Source organism: Thamnophis sirtalis, unplaced genomic scaffold (genome assembly GCF_051295495.1).
Source record: "Thamnophis sirtalis isolate CommonGarterSnake01/CBP01778 unplaced genomic scaffold, rThaSir2_p1.2 scaffold_6, whole genome shotgun sequence".
NCBI lineage: Eukaryota > Metazoa > Chordata > Lepidosauria > Squamata > Natricidae > Thamnophis > Thamnophis sirtalis.
The window spans coordinates 24,339,691-24,355,421 of NW_028261386.1; the positions used below are offsets into that span (position 1 = coordinate 24,339,691).

General features: G+C 43.3%; 1 protein-coding gene across 2 annotated transcripts in view; it reads right to left on the reverse strand.

The window, feature by feature from the left end:
- Positions 1 to 1,681: 1,681 nt before the first annotated feature.
- Positions 1,682 to 15,731, reverse strand: part of CHRNA2 (cholinergic receptor nicotinic alpha 2 subunit) — a 36,885-nt gene continuing 22,835 nt past the window's right edge. For both annotated transcript variants that reach the window (XM_087717431.1, XM_087717432.1), the window contains 2 exons: positions 8,042 to 9,134; positions 1,682 to 2,591 (listed from right to left, as the gene is read on the reverse strand). In XM_087717431.1, coding sequence (XP_087573557.1) covers positions 2,466 to 2,591; positions 8,042 to 9,134 — 1,219 coding nt within the window. In that variant the 3' untranslated portion in view covers positions 1,682 to 2,465. The remainder of the gene's footprint in view (positions 2,592 to 8,041; positions 9,135 to 15,731) is intronic.

The window sequence follows — 15,731 nt, forward strand, 5'->3', positions numbered from 1 at the left end:
CTTAATCTTAGAGATGAACCATGCCCAAAAAGTGACTAAATTGGCTGTATGGATTCCCATGTACTTGCATTTCATCAAGGGTTGTGCCACCAAGTACACAATCCAAGTGAAAATGATGATACAGAAACAAGATTACTCACTGAATTGGAGAGTAGGACAGGACACGCAATCAAAAATAGCAATTCTACTTTCTGAAGTTTTGTAAAAAGCAACATTTTAAAAATCAGATTGCAAAGATGTTATTCTAGCCCCAATACTGTGATGAATCAGTAAAATGATTTGAAAACTTTCTATCATCAGTGGTTGGCTCAAGACCATCACAGGTGACACACAGACACTCTGCTTGTCTTTGTCCTCTGTGAATCTACCCTCTTTGCCTGACAAAGAGGAGTTGAGGCTGCTGATAGTGGGACTTCTGGTGAGCCATCAAGGATGACAGTTTGTCAAGAGAAGGAACCACAGCAAAAGGAAAATCAATTGCCACTAGCCAAAAAGAAGGGTGTTCCATCCATCCGCCCATCCGGTCATCTTCTTTTAATGACCCCATAATCCCTTGCGGGGTGCAACTGAATGGAGCTGAGTGTTTATTGGCCAGTTGCCTTTCCTGTCGCCCATGCAGAGTTTTATTCAGCAGATATACTCACATTGTGCCCAGAGAGAGAAATATCTGCCTCTACCTAGGATTGAACTCACAGCCTCCTGATTGTGAGGTGAAAGCTCCACTTCTAGGCCACCGCACCACTCCTTCATCCACCCATCCTATGATATTTGCAAACATTTTTTTGCTTGAAGTTCAAAGTGGAATCTCTAAAAAGTCTCTATGCTATTCAAGAGTTGCTCCATTGTCTATAAGTACCAACCAACTGTTTGCATTTCTCATGCTCATAGACTTTTTTGAAGGGCAAAATATGATATTCTGAAAACCAGATTTTAAAACTTTGTTCTTGTACCCTCAGATTTAAAAGAGATGAGTGTAAAAAACAAGAGGAAGCCTGTAGGCCAATTATGCAAGGACATCTTTGTCTTTTAAACATCCTAGGAGAAGACGATGCTGGTGTGATTTAAATAGGAGACTATGCACACCTGAAGCCTCTGTATTTCATTGACAAAAAAATTGGCCACATCTAATAGGACTCCTAACTGAAAAACTGCACCAATAAATGGATCAGCTAATTTTCATGCATGAAGGCAGCAAATAACCAAGGCATGAATTAGAGATACTGAAAACCAAGCTTGTTTTAAATATATACCCAGATGTGGTATTCAACCAGTTTGGACCAGTACACCCGAACCGGTAGCGGTGAACTGCGGGTGCGCTCACCCACCCACTAATCCCGGCTCCAAAACTTCCTATGTAGCCTCATTTTCAATGTCGCGTGCAAGCAAAGCGCATGCGCAAAAGGCCACATGCATGCGTGAAAGTTGTGTGTGTGCTCACAGTTCCGAACCAGTGGTAAACCTAAGTGAATCCCACTGCTGTTCATACCCTCTCCAATGCGGTGCCCTCCAAACGCGCCATCTTACAACTCCCATCATCCCCAGCCAGCACAACCTTTGATCGGAGTTGCAATCCAATATATTCAACAAAAATCACATCGGAAGACATTGCTGTGCCCTAATAGAGGAACACAACTCAAGATGCAATAAGTTGGAAAGATTTTTTTTTTTACTTTCATTAACAGTAGTTCTCAGAGGGCATGGATGACTAGCTACTATCTTAATAACATTTCTTAAGTCCCTTAATAGAAAATTTATTATCCACCTGACTGCTTGCCAGAGCAGGAAGATGAGGTATAAACCAAATGATTGCATAATAAATATTTTCCATGCATCTCCAGAAATTCTCATAATTTATAAATCCTCAACACAGAGGCTCCCCAGCACATTTTTTGAAATACAAGGATTTAAATGCTGCTTCAATAGCAGGTAACAAAGAGACTTTGTTAAATCAAAGCACTTTCCCAGTTTGGATATTATTCTAGCTCACATGGTGACATTTCCCCACTGCAATCAGCTTTTTAACTTTTCCCTTGGCATTTCTGGAATAACAGCAGGCAAGCTTAATGAGCCACAGCATCAAGAATTTCTGGCCACTGCACTATATGTGGCTCACAAACCCCTTTTATGTCCCACTGAGCTGCCCCACATCATACGGCTGAATAATGGTGGGCATGATTTTCTCTTGATTTTTGGCAAAACAAAAATATGTAAAAGGGTACACAAAACCTCAAGTTTAAATTTGCATTATTGTTTTTTTGTTTAAGTTTGCCTTATAGTTCTTTGTTTATGTTTTGAGGGTTTTATATGATGTTAATAATTCCTGGGCAACAGACACTGGGTCAAGAGGATAATCCTGCTATTGGCTTCTTTAGGAAGTCGAATGGAAGATTGGGTGGCATTTTTATGGAGACTGTCTGGTGATGTTGATATATTGAAAGGCAGCGACTTCATCCTGCATATCAATGCTAGATCATGCCTGCCAGAAATGGAGGAAGGAAAAGTCCAATTGTCCCCAGCAAACAGACAAAGATAAACATCCAGAGGAAGATGCGATCAATCACCATGGCAACATATTTCCAATCTTCTTTGACCTGCAACAAATGAAAAATCATAACCAGGGTGACTGATTAGCAAGTTAACAGGAATTCACCATGATTGGGATGAGAAAACTTAAAAACATACTACAAATGCTTCAGTAACTTAGTCCCAGTGCAGTAGGTTAGCAATAGCAAAAGCACTTCACAGTGCTTTACAGCCCTCTCTAAGCAGTTTACAGAGTCAGCATATTGATCCCAACAATCTGGGTCGTCATTTTACCCACTTCAGAAGGATGGAAGGCCGAGTCAATCTTGAGCCTGGTGAGATTTGAACTGCCAAATTGCAGGCAGCCAGCAGAAGTAGCCTGCAGTACTGCATTCTAACCACTGCGCCACTGTAGCTCAGGTTAAGTAAGCAAGTAGGCATAGTAAATATCAATGTGCCATGCCATGGAATAATTATCCATCAGAGTTAAAATAGATAGAAAGTAAAACTAACGGAATTGGGCTGAAAAAATCCAGGTGAGCACTGGAGAGCAGCAATGGTAACCCATAGTTTTCTACTGTGAAGATTTTGGTATTCCAGATATGGCAGCTTTACAGAGAATAGAGTAGAAAATTCAATGTGCTGGATGAAACTATTCAGTTAGTTAGGTTCCTTCAGAGTTGGGAGACTTTGATTGAGGAAAACAAAATCTTCCAAGCTTTCGGATTCATGCTGGAGCCCATCTTCAGGGAACTTCTCTCTAGCCTAATTTCTCTGGCTAGAGAGACGTTCTCTGAAGATGGGCTCCAGCATGAGTCTGAAAGCTCAGAAGACAAAACCTCTGGTCCAGTCCAGATTGGATCCTGCAACATTATCCTTAGCAGTGATTGGTTGTAGGCGGTACGCCCTGTTACGCACATACCGGTGCCTGCCGGAAGCAGCAGTCACCATACTGGAATGGTGCTTTGGAGGGCCTGCCCACCAGCCCTCGTTCCTTACCTGTATTTGAAGGAAACGGGCCATTTGTGCACACACACACAGCATATGGCACCTGTGCGATGCCACCGAACAGCTGGAGCATCGCAGGCGGTGGGTGCACATGTGTGCCCACTGTGTGTGCCCATGGTGCACGCCCAGCTCCCATTACAGCATACCAGTTGCAACAGGAGCTGAAACCCACTACTAATCCTGGGATATAGTACAGTTTATTCTCCTTCATTCATAAAAAACAAAATTGCCTGGGAAAGATTTTGGCAAACGGTGGGGAGATGTATAACACTTCATTTGGAGCCCACAGTGCCATCTACATTGGGTGAACCTGAAATAGGAGGCCTTCTTTTAAAAGAGAGAGAGGGAGAGCTAAAACAAGTGTCACATGCCATATAGATCCATGTCCCTACTCTTGTACATTGGGTGTACAGAGAGGAATGAAGGGACAAACCAGCTATATTTCCTCTCTGGACCGTTAGCAACCCTGTCTCTCAGGCAGGATGTAAAATCACAATGCGTCCCCCAGGCTCAAAGAGTGAACCTTGCCCAGGAAGACATTTCAGGGATGAAGTTCCACCTGGACCCATGATATTGGAGAATGATGGCCTATGGGTGATACTAACCACTGTGATCGGTTGAGAGGTTTCTACCACAATTGTGAATGTGTAATCCTCCAGCCACTAGAAAAATATGGTAGCAGATAGGGCACTGCCACATTAACTGTTCTGCCTCAAGGTCTTTTAATGACACGCAAATGAAAGAAAGTACGTTCTGGATTCTGTTGGCTTTGATTCCCTCCCCACTGAGCATTACCTGCAGCTTGGAAAATATTTACCAATGCTGATGCTACTTCCTAACTTGTAATGAGACAACTTCTGTCCCTGGAACAGAAAGTTTAACCGCCCTCCAAGTTTTATTGCTTGACTGATCGATTGATGAGGCTTTAATTGCCGCAGTTTCAGTCAACTCTAAGATATTCACAGTCCAACAATAGCTCTAATAAAGGCAAGGCAGTAAAACACTGTAATATAGCTTCCAACCACCTTCCTTCGTGGCGTCACATCTTTTTTCAGCAGCCTGGTCTCCAGAGGCCTTCCACAACAACTAGTTGGCAGGATAAGCTATTCCTTAATGTGGTGTGTCTGTGTACACAAAAGGAAGTTCATTTCTGTACTTCCTGTCATTGCCTAAGCAATAAGGTGGTGCAGGTGTCAATATGCATTCAAAGAATAACAAGCCCCAAAATAGCCAGGTTGTTTGGGGGTGAGCGGGATTGTATCAGTGGAGCGGGAGGGAGCCAGTTGGATTCTTGCTCTCAATGTCATTTGCTAGCTAGAGAGCTGGAGAGTATGAAGGACTCACTCTCTCTCCCTCTCTCCCTCCCTCCCTCTCTCTCTCTCTGTGTGTGTGTGTGTGTGAGAGAGAGAGAGAGAGAGAGAGAGTGTCTGTGAGTGTGTGTTGCTTTACAAGTCAGTCTTCCCACCACTACACATGATCTTTGAGGTGGCAGAAACCTTCTAGTAAAAGCAAGAGTTTCCATGTGTTACTGGGCTTCCAGAAGTGGGCAACACTGTGAGGAATGGCAAGTGAAAGAGGGGAGAACTTATGGTCTGAAATGGTAGGACAAGAGAGGAAATCTTCATACACCCTCTTTCACGCCAACATTTTTCCACTTCTTTCTCTTAATTGATGACTTCGCTGACTTCGCAGCAATAAAAATAGAGAGATGGCTAAACTGGATTGTGGCTTTGCCAGTGTAAACCCACTAGCTGGGAAGTTTCCAAGCTGTCCTCAAGCCAAAAGCAGAATAATGGAGGGAAATGCCTAAAGGTTGAAGGAGAGAGGTGTGGTGACGCCAGACAAAGTGGACAATGGTGGGTGGCCGATCCCGGTCACTGAAAACATCACTGACCACATTGGCTGTGAGCGTGACCCAGTGGTGGGATTCAAATAATTTAACAACCGGTTCTCTGCCCTAATGACTATCTGGGTAGGTGGGGCTCGGTGGTCATGTGTTTGGGTGGGCTTGGTCAACTCAAGGTCACTCAGGTCGATGGGCGCTTCGCTTTAGCTGTTACAATGTCATAAGGGTTAACTGGAGAGGCAGTTTCTGTAAGCAGGGCAATAAAGATTAGGCTAGAAACAACACTAGAATGTTTCCTTCCTGCCTTCCTTACAGGATTAGCCCTGTAAAGTGGAAAAAAACAAAAGGAAATTTTGTCCAACAATCGGTTCTCTGAACTACTTAGAAAGTTACCAACCGGTTCTCCTGAATAGGTGCGAACTGGCTGAATCCCACCACTGACGTGACCTATCCTAATATGCGTCCATAGCAACAACTGTGTTGGGGAAGGAAGGAAAACACCACTTCAAAACTAGAATCCCTTAGGACAAATTTAAACTACTGCTGCTGTCGGCTGGAGATAAGACTAAAACAGCACCAGGAGGGCATGATATTTAAAAATGGTTAGGAGCAGGGGTGGGCTGCTACAGGTTCACCCAGGTTTGGGAGAACCCATAGCTAACATTATGGCTGGTTCAGAGCACCTCCAAAACCCACCCTTGGCTGGCCCCACCCACCCAATCACCCTGCCCCACCCCGCCCATCCTTCCCCGCCCATCCCAGAGTCTCCACACAGCCTGTTTTGGATGCCAGGTAAGTGCAGGGTCCACGCAGAGGCTCAGGAAAGGGGGGAAACAGGCCTCCTGGAAGTTCCAGAAAGGCAGAAATGGGCTCGTTTCCAGGCTCTGGAGGGCTCCTGGAGGGCTTCTGGAGCCTGGGGAGGCAGTTTTCACCCTCCTAGTGGCTTGAGGAAAGCCTCCGGAGCCTGGGGAAGATGAAAACACCCTCCACCCCCCATCATGATACAGGAGGCTGACTAGGTCATACCTACTATGGCCATGCCCACCCAGCAACTGGGCAGAGAACACGTTGCTGAAATTTTTGAAGCCCACTCCTAGTTAGGAGGCATGTTTATGCCATAACTGAAGGTTATGAAGATGAGCCTCTTCAGGGTAAGGATACCATCCTTTGCATCCAGCAGACTTCCAAGATGATTAGAAACAATTTGATGAGGTCAATTCTTGGTGCCTGATACTCCACTTTTATATCTGGCTATGCCACCTCACCTCTATTCTGCTTTGTCTGTTTAAGAGGAGAGACATTTAAGCTATTGGCAGAATTTTATCCTCACTAAATGCCTTCAATTGAACATTTAGCTATTTCCTTTTTCTTACAGTTAATAAAACTCACTTTTAAATCATAAAACTGATGCTTCAGTTTTTATCTTATCAGAAGGAAAAAGGACTGCTACTGCATACATCAAAACTATTTGCAGGTGTCTCCAAACTTGGGAAGTTTAAATGGGGTTTTGCAGGGGTCTCCAGCCTTGGGAGGAGGGGTCTCCAACTTTGGCAACTTCAAACCTTGTGGACTTCAACTTCCAGAATGCTGGCTGGGGGAATTCTGGGAGTTGAAGTCCACAAGTCTTAAAGTTGCCAAGGTTGGAATGCCTGGTAACTAGAGCTAGGAGAAGATGCTACAGAGTTGTATTGTTGTTGTTGTTGTTGCTGTTTCCAGTTATAGGTGAGTAACTGGATCAGGCTGTTAAGAGCCTCGGGTCTCTTTCATAAATCAGCATTAAGAAAAAGCCTAGCCAAGATATTTCCTTCCTTCAGGAAGCTGGGTGGAAACAAAAAAGCTCTATTTATCATATAACTGGATGAGCCCACCAGTCAGCTCTCTCTCTCTCTCTCTCTCTCTCTCTCTCTCTCTCTCTCTCTCTCTCTCTCTCACACACACACACACACACACACACACACACACACACACACACACTTTCAAGTGGCCTGAAAACCCTTTCTCAATGAAATGGGTCACTTCAATTTGTTGATTCTTTCTGAAAAGAAAGGAACATCTTGTAAAATTCCAGTGAAGTTTCATCTGGAAGGAGCTCCTAAGGTTAAAACGAAGACTCCATGCCATATCTGGCAGACAATGGAATCATAAATTAACAGTGCAGTCCAATGCAGGCTGAATCAGCATAAGCCCATTAAACCTAATTGATCTTATGCACAAATAAAAATGCTGTAGAATAAGTTAAATGAGTCAGCAAAAGCAAAAGATACATTGTGGGTTGAAGAGGGAGAGGTTCGTGAAAATATTTATCCTTGAATTGCTGTGTTAATATTGTGATTTGTGATTTTGCACTAATTCAGATTATATTCCTTTCTGCTCCCCTTTTTTTTCACAAAAGGTTATCTACCTTCTATCTTTCCCTATCCTTCTAGGCTGATTTCTCTCTTAGATCTAGATTCTAACTGCATCTTAGGTTCTTGGTCTAAGGGATAAGAACACTCGTGCAGACAGGTCTTCAGGCTACTGAATTTAAGTGATTCCACACAATTTAAGTTGAAACTGGGCAATAGTCCTCAGGGCTGGGGATATATGAAAAAAAAAGATGAACTGAGTAGGCAAAAGTTCTAATCCAGAAAAACAGTTTTTAGTAACTCAGACTTAGCGACTCACCGAGAAATCTGCATCCTCAGCCCGCAGGTGATTTGCTATGAAGTGCACCCCCTCCAGCGCCTTCAAGATGCTTGGAGACAGCCGGATGCCCTGCTCAGACGAAGCTGAACTTTCTGTTTTGATAGTGGCTGGGCGATGAACCAGTTCCACAAATCTTCTTCCCAGATGTTGAGCACTGGTGTAGCGATACTGAAGGCATTGGTGGTGAGAAATGCTTTGCAGGGGTAGTCGGCCAGCCTGAATCATCTCTTCCTGATTCTCCTCTTCCTCATCCCACCTATCATCTACGTCTGTTTCCAGCCAACACTGGGAAGTGCTGAGATTTGCCGGGGGCATGTCGTATTGTGCAATGACCTCTTCACTGGTCACCCTCAACCCTGAAGCTATTACAGGAGGGCGTTTCATGAAGAGCCAACGGGGAATGAAATCCAGAAAAACATTCTGGACCCAGTGTGGCATCTTGTGAGTACTGGGTGAGCGATGATGGACGTTGAGAACGAAGACTGTGATGACAATGGAGAGGGTGACGAAGATCATGGTGAAAAGCAAATATTCGCCAATCAGTGGGATAACTAGGGAAGTGGATGGGATGATTTCAGTGATAAGTAGGAGAAAGACAGTGAGGGACAGAAGGACAGAGATGCACAGGGTGATCTTCTCACCACAGTCGGATGGCAGGTAGAAGACCAACACGGTCAAGCAGGAAATTAGAAGGCAAGGGATAATGAGATTAATGGTGTAGAAGAGAGGCAAACGGCGGATGATGAAGCTATAAGTGATATCAGGGTAGATCTCACTGCAACAATCATATTTCTTGGTATTATAAGTGCCCACCGCACTGATAATGGCCCATTCCCCACTTTCCCAGTAGTCCTTAAGGTCGACATGGTGCTCCATGCTCTCCAAGTCAATCTTGGCCTTGTCATAAGTCCATGAACCAAATTTCATTTTGCAGTTCTGTTGATCAAAGGGGAAGAAGGTTACATCAATGCTGCAGGAACTCTTATAGATGGCTGGTGGCACCCACTTCACACTGCCATTAGAGAAAAGGTGAGCCTTTATCATATGGGTGACAGCAAACTCTCCATCAGCACTTGAGAGAAAAAGAAGAGAGGAGTTAAGACGAGATTGTTTAACCTTAAACAAACTTCTGCGTCTTGAGCCATTATATAGGGACAGCATTATAATCCATTCAGTTAAAGAAAGAAGTCAAGAAAGACTTCTAATATATTGATTTATTGTGACAAAAACCTGGAGAAATCAGACAGTCCTCTCCTTACAAACAAGACTGTTTTGAAACTCACATTTTTCTCTGTTCACATAAGGGTAAAGGTTCCCCTCGCACATATGTGCTAGTCGTTCCTGACTCTAGGGGAGTGTGCTCATTTCCGTTTCAAAGCCAAAGAGCCAGCGCTATCCAAAGACGTCTCTGTGGTCATTTGGCTGGCACAACTAAACACCGAAGGTGCATGGAATGCTGTTACCTTCCCACAAAAGGTGGTTCCTATTTTTCTACTTGTATTTTTTACATGCTTTCGAACTGCTAGGTTGGCAGAAGCTGGAACAAGTAAAGAGAGCGCACTCCGTTATGCAGCGCTAGGGATTCAAACCGCTGAACTGCCAACCTTTCTGATCGACAAGCTCAGTGTCTTAGCCACTGTGTCCCTTAAATATTGCATACTAACACTAGTACATCTACACAATATTTTGAACCCTAGGTTAAGGGTTAAGTATAAGTCATCATTTGGTAATCTTAGAAGAAGGGTCTTTAATAGTGTATTTGGCCTTGGCAATATAACTACTAAGGCTTAGATCAGTGATGGCTAACCTTTTTGCCATCGCGTGCCGAAAGCAGGGGGAGAACGGGAGAGTCCTGTGTGTGCATGCCCACACCCATAATTCTATGCACCCTCCCCGCACCTATGCATGCAACCCCCCGTGAATGTGCACGTGACCCCCGCCGTGCATACACGTGTGAAACACACACACACACCCCATACGTGCAATCCGCATTTTTTTCCTTCCCAGGCTCCAGAGGCTTTCTAGGAGCCTGGGGAAGGTGAAAACGGCCTCCCCGGCACCCCCTGGAGGCCCTCCAGAGACTGGAAATGGGCCATTTGCTGACTTCCCGTTTGCGTGTTGGGTTATTTTTCGCTCTCCAGAGGCTTCAGGGAAAATGACCAAAAATGAAGGCCGAAATCAGCTGGCCAGCATGCACATGCGTATACGTGCTGGAGCTGACAGAGCAATGCCTCGCTTGCCCTAAGAAATGGCTCTGGGTGCCACCCATGGCATGTGTGCCATAGGTTTGCCATCACGGGCTTAGATCATGTACAATAAGGAGCATGAAATAAATTATAGGCGGCCTTCAACTTACAACCACAATTGAAGCCAAAGTTTCTTTTGCTAAGCGAGACATGTTAAGTGGGTTTTGCTCCATTTCACAACTTTTCTTGGCACACCTGTTAAGTAAATCACTGAAGTTTTTAAGTTAGTCACACAGTTGTTAAGACTTTGCTTGTCAGAAGGTCGCAAAAGGGATCACATGGCTCTGGGCTCCCTGCAGCCGTCATAAATACGAGTCAGCTGCCACGTGTCCATATTTTGATCACGTGATGATGCAACGGTCGCAAGTGTGAAAAATGGTCATGTCACTTTTTTCAGTGCCGTTGTAATTTTGAACAGTCCCTAAATGAACTGTTGTAAGTGGAGGACTGACTGCATAACTTGGTTTCACTGCCGCCCACAATTAGCTGCATGAAAGTTGTCCTTTTAGAAAGCATGAGAAATGTCAACTGAACTACTCGAAGATGACTTTGGAACTGAAAAGCCACATGTGAAGAAGAAGAAGAAGAAGAATTAATGGGGTAGATTAACATCAGATTGGAAATCAATATTCATTTTAATAGCAGCCGCCAGAATTTGTATTTATTAGCCCTCATGCAAGCTCTGTTCATCAAACCATTCAGCTCAGATTTGTTGGCACCAGCTTTGTCTGAACCTTCATTTCAGGGACAATGTAAAATTTGTCCTATGCTGCTGACCAATAATTCTGTAGGATTTCAGACAAATTTCTGAGCTCTATCTGGTGATGCTGCTAACCAAACCTGTGACCTTCCTCATCCAGAGGCTGTCCTCCACCTCAAACACCAATGGTAAACCCATCTCCAAGAGACAGTGGTGTCTAGAAGGTGCTTGTTTTGGGAATCAGCTGAATAATTGTCAACTTTCAAACAAAAGAGCTACTGAAAGCATTTAAGAAAGTCAAAAATGTCAAGTTATCTCAATAAACTGTTTGACCTTCAAAGGGGAATAGAACATATAACTGATTCCAGCCACACAGCAATTGCAATGCATATTTAAGAGAGGCTTTTGTGCAGGTTAATAATATATTGATGTATAAGCATTGGCAAATGAGAGCTGACGTGGCTGTTTGCTAAGAAAGCACATGGGTTTGCACATTTCACAGCTCAATATTACTTTAATTCAAACATAAGTATGTACAATTTGCATAATTTGAAAGATTCATCATGAATTCTTAAATGATGAAGGATCCCCTTCATCATTTCTGATGATGACTGCTGGATTGGCTAGATCATAGTAGCAGCATGTGGGAAAGAGTTAAATGAACCACCACAACTTAGCTCCATAGATTATAAACAGAATAACAGCATTGGAAGGGATATTGTAGGTCTTCTAGTCCAACTGCAGCTTGAAGAGGTGACCCTATATCATTCTGGACAAGTGGCTGTCCTGTCTCTTCTTAAAAGCCTCTAGTGATGGAACACTCATAACTTCTTAAGTCGTTCCACTGATTGATTGTTCTCACTGTCAGGAAATTTCTCCTTAGTTCTAGGTAGGATCTCTAATGATCTTCCACCTATTATTTCTTGTCCTGCCCCTCAGGAGCTTTGGACAATAAATTGACTCTCTCTTCTCTGTGACAGCTCTTCAAATACTACAAGGCAGCTATCAGGTCACCCCTAATCCTTCTCTTCAATATGCTAGTCATACCTAGTTCCCTTACTGGGACGCGGTGGCTCAGTAGCTAAGACGCTGAGGTTGCTGATCAGAAGGTCGGCAGTTCAGTGGTTCAAATCCCTAGCGCCGTGTAGCGGAGTGAGCTCCCATTACTTGTTTCAGCTTCTGCCAAACTAGCAGTTCAAAAGCACGTAAAAATGCAAGTACAAAAATAGGGACCACTTTTGGTGGGAAAGTAACAGTGTTCTGTGCGCCTTTGGCATTTAGTTATGCCGGCCACATGATCACAGAGATTTCTCTGGACAGCGCTGGCTCTTCAGCTTTGAAACGGAGATGAGCACCGCCCTGTAGAGTCGGGAACGACTAGCACATAGGTGTGAGGGGAACCTTTACCTTTACCTTACCTAGTTCCCTTAACTGGTCATCCTACAATTTAGCCTTCAGGCCCCTTATCATCACTGGTGCTAAATATACCAAATCTGATATATTTATGTATATCCTGGACAATCCTGTCTATTGACCTTCCCATCAAATGCTTCCCTCCTCACTCCTCTTTCTGCCCACAACTAAGAAAATGTCAAAGACATAAAACAAACAGACTAGCACTGAAGGCAGAATTGTCATTATTCCCGAGGGCCATTTGATGGCAGCATAATACCAGCCAATTGAAGAAAGCCATTCCTCGTGGAGTAAACTAAGATTTGCACACAGACAGAAAGAAACAATATTTGCCAGTATTCCTTGGAGGAGAACCGGTTTGCATTGCTGCTGAGGGAATACAACATTTCAGCAGCATTTAAAAGTGGAATGCATCATCATCTTGTGTGTGCAGTGTGACTGCAGAAAGTAATTCATTAAGATCCAAATCTGCTGGGTTTTCAAGAACAAACCCAAAACACAGCACAAGTTTGGAACTGCAAAGACCACAAATTTTGCTCAAGGCCACCTATGAATCAGGAGAAATCATATCTGGATAAAGTATGGTTTGTTGGAGTGATCAGACTCTAGAAAGAGTGCAGAGAAGAGCAACAAAGATTGCTCCAGGGGACTGGAGGCTAAAACATATGAAGAACGGTTGCAGGAACTGGGTTTGTCTAGTTTAATGAAAAGAAGGACTAGGGGTGACATATAGCAGTGTTCAAATATCTCAGGGGCTACCACAAAGAAGATAGAGTTAAACTATTTTCGAAAGCATCTGATGGGAGGACAAGAAGCAATGGGTGGAAACTAATCATGGAGAGAAGCAACCTAGAACTAAGGAGAAATTTCCTGACAATTAGAACAATTTATCAGTGGAACAACTTGCCTCCAGAAGTTGTGAATGCTCCAGCACTGGAGGTTTTTAAGAAAATGTTGGATAACCATTTGTCAGAAGTGGTGTAGGGTTTCCCGCCTAAGCAGGAGGTTGGACTAGAAGACCTCCAAGGTCCCTTCCAACTCTGTTATTCTATTCTAACTTAACAGCCTATTTCCACCAGAAGACAGCAGCTTCTAGTTAGCAAGACAAGCAGGATGTCTGGGATATAAAAATAGCACACCTCACCCCAAATGTCTCATAGTCTGACAAAATATTTCACTGGATAGAAAAATCTCACCATGAGGATGAAATGAATGCCCAATTTGCCTAACAGTATACTACGTCTCATGAGTTATAAGTAGCAAATTGCATTACATATTGGAAAACTGCTGAGCTGGAATGTATTAAGATTGAGTATCTTATTAAGCTGTTTCTTTACTTGGAATAAACAAATGATTGTTCTTGTTATATTGTACAAGTAGAATGGCTGTTAGTTTTTTGAATGACAATTATTACTCCCTGCATCTTCTGTGTTTCATTTCTCTTAGAGTTTACTGTTTTGTATCATTCCATCACTCTCTTATATAGCAATAGCACTTAGACTTATATACCACTTCACAGTGCTTTACAACCATCTCTAAGCAGTTTACAGAGTCAGCATATTGACCCCAACAATCTGGGTCCTCATTTTACCCACCTCGGAAGGATGGAAGGTTGAGTCAACCTTGAGCCAGTGAGATTTGAACTGCCAAATTGCAGGCAGCCGGCAGTCAGCAGAAGTAGCCTGCAGTACTGCATTCTAACCACTTTGCCACTGTGATCTTATCATTTATTATATCATTTATTGATGTCTACAGCTGGCGGAGATATACAGGGCGGGGCATAACCTTTTCCTAGGGGGTCACAGCAAGATCGACAGCAGTTTACAACTTCCGCGACACCTCATTTTAAAGCCCATAAAAAACTGAATTGAATGAGCTATTAAATGTTAAATTTGCTTTAAGAATGGCTGGAAAATTCGATTCGGAAGAACAAAGGATCATTGACAGAATAAAATGCATTGCCTTTCGAGAGGCTCGCGATGCTGGAGCGACGTTTATCAATCGAAAATGGATTGCAAACAAATTGAAACGTCATCCGGATTGGGTTACTGATAATTGGAACAAAACAGCCCAAGAATGTTTCACAAAATTTGGAGAAGGGCGTCCTCTGCAACTGTCCCAAGAAAGCAAAGCCATCATTGCAACTGGCAGTCGCAAACAACGAAAAGGAAACCGAAAAGTGGCCCAAGAAATCCTTCAAATTCGTGGAAAACGAGTTGATCAAAGGACAATCGGCCGATATCGAGAACGAGAAGGTTTGAAGCCATTCCACGTCATTTGCAAACCATTGAAAACTCAAACACACGTTCAAGATCGGCTTTGGTTGTGCGATTGGTTGTCTGAATGGACCGAGGAAGATTTTCTTCATTTGGCGCCATCTGACGAATTCTTCGTTTATGCCATTCGAAAACCGAATTTCCAGAACGATCGAATTTGGGCTAAAGACGTCGACGACATCGCCAAACATGAACGATATCGCCAAATCGTTGGCAATCCGACTTGCATCGGGATTTTCGTCATTTTCACAGCCAAGAAACTGCATTGGGTTTTGAAGGATAAAGGGGAATCCTGGGATGGCAGTTATTTCCGTGAGAAAATTTTATTGGAGAATGTCATTCCATTTCTCAGTGATCCAGACAATGTCTTGGTGGTTGGTGAGGCTGTCTTTCTTCATGACAAAGCTCCTTGCATGCGTGCAAATGCGACTCAGCAATTGTTAAAGGAAAACAATGTCAAATTTTGGGGCAATGACGTCTGGCCGGGAAATTCGCCAGATCTCAATCCGGCAGAGAACATTGGGGCCATAATTAAGGATGAAGTGGAAGCTCTGATGATTCAGGAGCAAGGTCAAAATCGATATTCGGTTGAAACTTTGAGAATGAATTTGGAAACTGTGTTGAAAAATCTGGAAAATCGAACGGAACTGTTTGAAGATTTGTTGTGTTCTTATCCACCTCGTTTGAATGCTGTTCGAAGGGCTAATGGTGGTCATACTGACTATTAAATCGTGTCAATAAACTCAGTTTTTGATGGGCTTTCGAATGGTGTATGAATTATTTGTGTGGTTATTACAAGTGTTGCTGTGACCCCCTAGGAAAAGGTTATGCCCCGCCCTGTATGTATATTACTGAAATGACAGTACCTGCATGATTCGGCATGACTGCAGGATGGGTACAACTTATAGATATGTTGATATTTGAGATGTATTGCTACTCTACTAAGAAAGCAAGGGTGGCTGATGCTTTTGGAAATATTCATGGTTGAAAGTCTTCTTCCTCTTACTAGCTAACATTTGTTTTGTTTTGTTTTT